Raw genomic sequence first — 5,000 nt, forward strand, 5'->3', positions numbered from 1 at the left:
TTTTTGCTGCTATCGGTGATTGTTTAGATTGTACCCCATATATAAAAAGGTATCGTTATGTCAGTGGATGCGTATACATTACCCAGATGAACCGCAGATGTACTTGAAAGCTCCCCACATATCACTGCATCACAAAACTACACATATTCTTTTGCCATTTTGTTCCCTTACTACAGCCAATTTCCGAGTCCCAATGACAGAGTGCTACCATGAGCCGTGTGACGATGATAAGATGATCACCGATGATAATCTGTTGTTTCTCGCGAGGACAACAAAAGCGACAGTGAACATGCTGATTGAGCTCAGCACTGAAGACGCTACAGACTGGCAATGCCCTGTGGGTGAGTCGATAAACAGTTCAGATGATTTATATGCACACAAATCAGTCCTCGGCTGGTTTTCTACAAAACAAAACCTCCAAATTTGTTCCTACATAGTACCATACCTTCAAAAGAAATTAAATTCACTTCGTTAGTGAAGTCGTCGTTGTTCAAGTGTGTTATCAAATCACTTGAAATTCTGTGTTTCGCACATCAATTATGGTAAAATTTGCCGTGAAATCGATATTAGAGAGCCGTCATTTTGTACGGGGCCGGGGTTCGGGGGGATCTTAGGGGAGAGGGGGTCACTCAAAAGTTTAAAAGTTGCAAGTAGGCTTGCTCAAAAGTGGAGAGAAAGGGGATTACTAAATTTTGGTGCAAAATACCTTGCAACACCTCTCTACTGCACCACTGCACACATCAATTTCTCAAACTTTTCAATGCGAGAGGGGGATCCTCTCTCGTGCTCTCCTCCTTGGGGTGTTCTAACAGTTTGACTAGTAAAAGACACAAATTGAAAACACCTATCAGATTGCACCAAGTCAACCATTTCACACATCGATTTTTTGTCAAATTTTTCGCAGTATCTAAATGTTAAGGACTATTGTGAATTTATCCTTGATTATCACAGAAACAGATATTTTAATTGACTTCAGTTCAATATAACCATTTTGACATTTAACCATACCGTATTCGGGCTTTTATTAGAAGCTGGAAGCTGGAGAATTGCACGGCTGGCGAGGTTGCAAACAAATAGTGAATGTATTAAAAAATACTTACTCTTAACTGATGGGCCTCTAAAATCGTTTACAAAAATGAAAGATTTTGCAAATGACTCAAGAAGCCGCATAATTTTTATTCCTATATATTCTTTGGTCTTCAATCTCTGTCAATCTGAGGACAGTTTTTACAAATTTTTTTTGTCATTGCTTGGTTGTTGAATATTATGACTCAAACACTGATCATGCAAAGAAAATGTAATAAAAATATTAGACTATATGAGTGCTCAATGTCGTTTTCAAACAGTTTTACCTAGACTAGTGCGAAATCAATTGAAACACCTCTCAGATTGCACCATTACACGCATCAATTTCTCAAAATTTTCGTTGCGAGAGGATGAACACCCCCTCTCGTGCTCTCCCCTTGGGATATTCTAACAATTTTACTCAGTAAAATCACAAATTAAAAACACCTCTCAGATTGCATCAGACTCCACCATTGCACACATCAATTTCTCAAAATTTTTCACGCATCTATAGGGGGACAGCCCCTCTGACACTTTTCCTCTTAACCTCTGGCGTGTTCTCCCCCCACGTACTTTCAAATTATGCCTGTCAGATACCCTAGTGAAAACTCTGTCATGATACATGAGTCTTTCCACAGTAAAGCGCAACATTTGACATTCCCAATTTTGGAGCTCTAGCTTTTTCAATGATAACAGCATTCACACAGAATGATATTATTTTTAGTAAGTACTACATATGAACATATATAAAAATAATATTAAAGCTGTATGTCCAGCTCAACAAAAATTATAGATTTTATCTTTGTAAATATGACCTCTATTTCCTCACCATTTTGTGACATTTTGTACCCTGTTACATTAGGAAGGGATATTTACAATATTGATACTATTTGAATTGATTTCAAATGCAAAGTAGTAATGTATTATAAGCAATTACGAACTAAATTTATTCTTGGAAAAAAACACTAGGGAAAGGGCCAAATATTATGCCCAAAAATATTGCTAACGCGTGTAACTATGTCTGTCCAACTCTATGCGAATTGATAATATGAGAACAATAAATATAGTGAAGGCTGTAAGCTGCAACAAACCACTCATACATTTGACTAACAATGAAATCTTCCACTATGTAACATTCTTTATTCTGTCTTTATTGAAGCTTGGGTTCTCTTGCAGTTAAAAATATTTCTGGAAGGCGTCTGTCCACATGTTACACGCGTTAACTCATTTCCAAAATCAAGATTTTAAAAAAATTCTTTTGGTATACATTGCTGAAATGTTGTCATTTGAGGGTGCCCTAAATTTCATGTTTTATGGCGCAATTGAATATAAACCAATGGCCACCATTACTGAGAGTCCTGAAGGGCAGGATGTCTGTCCTCTTTGTTACACGCATTACAAGTGTTACACGCGTGGAAGTAATTGTAGTTTAATTAAATACTGGATAGAATAATGTTAATTTGTTTTTTATTGTGACAATTCTATCTGTATCAGAAAGTTACTGAAAGCTTTCTTTACAACTATTGATGCACCTCAGATGCCCATATCGTTTATGAACAAATTGGACAGAACTGATGATGTCTGTCCAATGTTACATACGTTATCCCATAGACAATACAGGGGTCTTCCCTCTGTTGTCTATATGGTTATCCACAGAGCCAATTTATAACAATTCACTTCATAATTCTGAGGTATTTAACTTCGTCATGACATATACATAAATAAATCAATCAAGTACATTTATTCAGATTGGAACACACACAATTTGTGTATAAAGCCAATCCAGTGTCTGTCCATGTTACATACGTTGCCAGTTGCCATAACATTGCATCAGATATCCTCCTCTTCTGATAATATTTAAGATTGAAATATCTTCTGAAGTGTGTTTCTAGTTCTTGTAGACTAATGGGTTTCTTTCAAACTTGGCACAGGGATCATAATGGCATACATGTGATCAAATACAATACAATGTCATGTCTGTCCATGTTACACGCGTTACTGTTGCCGCGACAATTTGCCCTCCTTCTTAAACAAAGAAATTATTTATCTTAAAAAAAAATATTTTTAGATGACACACCTGTAGTACTGTCCACCCACTCAACTTTTAGATTCAGATTAATAAATTTAATTTTTGACCTTATTGTCACAAAGTGGTTGCACTTTACTGTGGAATGACTCACATCCAAATTAAACAGTATCATGTGATCAGATACTGGTTATAGCGTGAACTTTTATATCTATTTTTGTTGTAACATTGGATTTCATTTTGTTGGTTTCACCTTTTTCAACCGTCATGAGATAGCCGATGGAAATCTAGCAGGGTACATCAGGATTTGAAAGGTCTTTACTATTGCTGCAGTTTTGTAATTTTTACAAATACATGTATTGATACTTAACTTTTCTAAGTGAAGGGTAATCAAAATTTGTGTGTTAGAGAGGGGAGGTTACTCAAATTCACCATGGCTGGCAGGGGGGTCACTCGAAATTTCGGAGTTTCCGATGAAATTCTAAATTCCTCCGACCCCCGGCCGTAAATAATGACGCCCCCCCCCCCTTAGGGCTTTAAATTTGAAATTTGTTACTCAATTTTGCCGCTGGTATTCATTCGGCTTGTGTAGACTTTTCTGAAGCTGCGGCAGCAACCAAAGTTTCACCATCTTCTTAATTGTATAAAATAATCGAAAATGGCGTTAAAATTTGGGATAGCAGCCATTTTGAATTTCAATGAGAGTATCAGTAATTTTTAGGTAATATTTATTTCTCCAGTATCAAAATCGCAAAGTGACCCCTGATTTTTATTCTTAATTTTGAAAGTCAATGGTATAAAATTTCCTAGAGGAATGTTTGAACTCAAAGTTTTAAATCTTTCAGCGTAGAGGTGCGCTTTGCCATGAGTGCTAATGATACTGCGACTTGCCAGACTTCGAGGGCTCTAGTCCAAGAACGAAATACACCATCTTTAACCTTCCAAACCTTTTCAGGCACCGCAGTTTACTATTTGACTTACATCTACCAAGCATTCATCTCGAAGTCATAACACCCAAACAATAATTGATAGCTCCGTCACTTGTAGTTAAGCAGTCTCCATTTTTTTCCTACGTTTTAGGGTCAGTTGGAAGACTCCAACCTTTCAACGTTGTAATGTTCCTGGTTGCCGCAAACATCATCATTTCCTGCATCAGTGAGTAGGAGTGATTCTTTCCGATATTAGGAAGTCATTCTTGGGGTCCGGATCGACTACCAAAGGTACCAGAACAAATATAGCGAGGCTACTTTTTGGCCTTGGACTTTTATCAATCTGAGATTGCCAATTAGATTCCGGTATTTAAAGTGAAAAGGAATAGGCAATAGGCACGAGATATAGTATATATAATATTTCTTCAGAATATAGTTATGTAACTTTTATACTGACATTGAATTAAAGTATACTTTTGAGGACACTATAATTGTAAAGATTGAATATGAACTAGACTGCGTGTCTTGATACAGTGACGTATGTTTGTGAATATTAATATTGTTAAGAGTGTAACTCTCTGAGAAGTTTCTTTTTGGATCCAGCTTTCAGCAGGTTTTGATTGTTTAGATTTGAAAGGTTTTGCGATGTCGCTGATTTTAAGGCATGCAGGTGTATATATGAATGGATATCGCCGATCCAGTCGCGTCGCCTCGTAAGGCTCAATGTGGACGTCCTCCCTGGCGATCCTGGTTGGCGATAAACCTGAAATCTACACTTCAACGGAAGTTCAACTGAATAAATGAGTACAGTATAATCTTCGGGAAAGCGACATACAGGCACAAGCATAAAGTCATTCGACTAAAAACGATAAATTTCCTTCATCATACGACAAATTCTGTAAATTCTTGCTCGGAATCAAACCTGTAGCGGCGTAAGGCTGTGGCTAGCGAAGACATCAGCTATGCATTGCAGCGCTGTG

General features: G+C 37.1%; 1 protein-coding gene across 1 annotated transcript in view; it reads left to right on the forward strand.

The window, feature by feature from the left end:
- LOC139137929 (uncharacterized) overlaps nt 1-4,693 on the forward strand; it is a 7,533-nt gene extending 2,840 nt beyond the window's left edge. The window contains exons 5-6 of the mRNA XM_070706175.1: nt 177-341; nt 4,172-4,693. Of these exons, the coding sequence (XP_070562276.1) occupies nt 177-341; nt 4,172-4,254 (248 nt within the window). The 3' untranslated portion in view covers nt 4,255-4,693. The remainder of the gene's footprint in view (nt 1-176; nt 342-4,171) is intronic.
- Nucleotides 4,694-5,000: the final 307 nt, after the last annotated feature.

This window comes from Ptychodera flava, chromosome 8, assembly GCF_041260155.1.
Source record: "Ptychodera flava strain L36383 chromosome 8, AS_Pfla_20210202, whole genome shotgun sequence".
NCBI lineage: Eukaryota > Metazoa > Hemichordata > Enteropneusta > Ptychoderidae > Ptychodera > Ptychodera flava.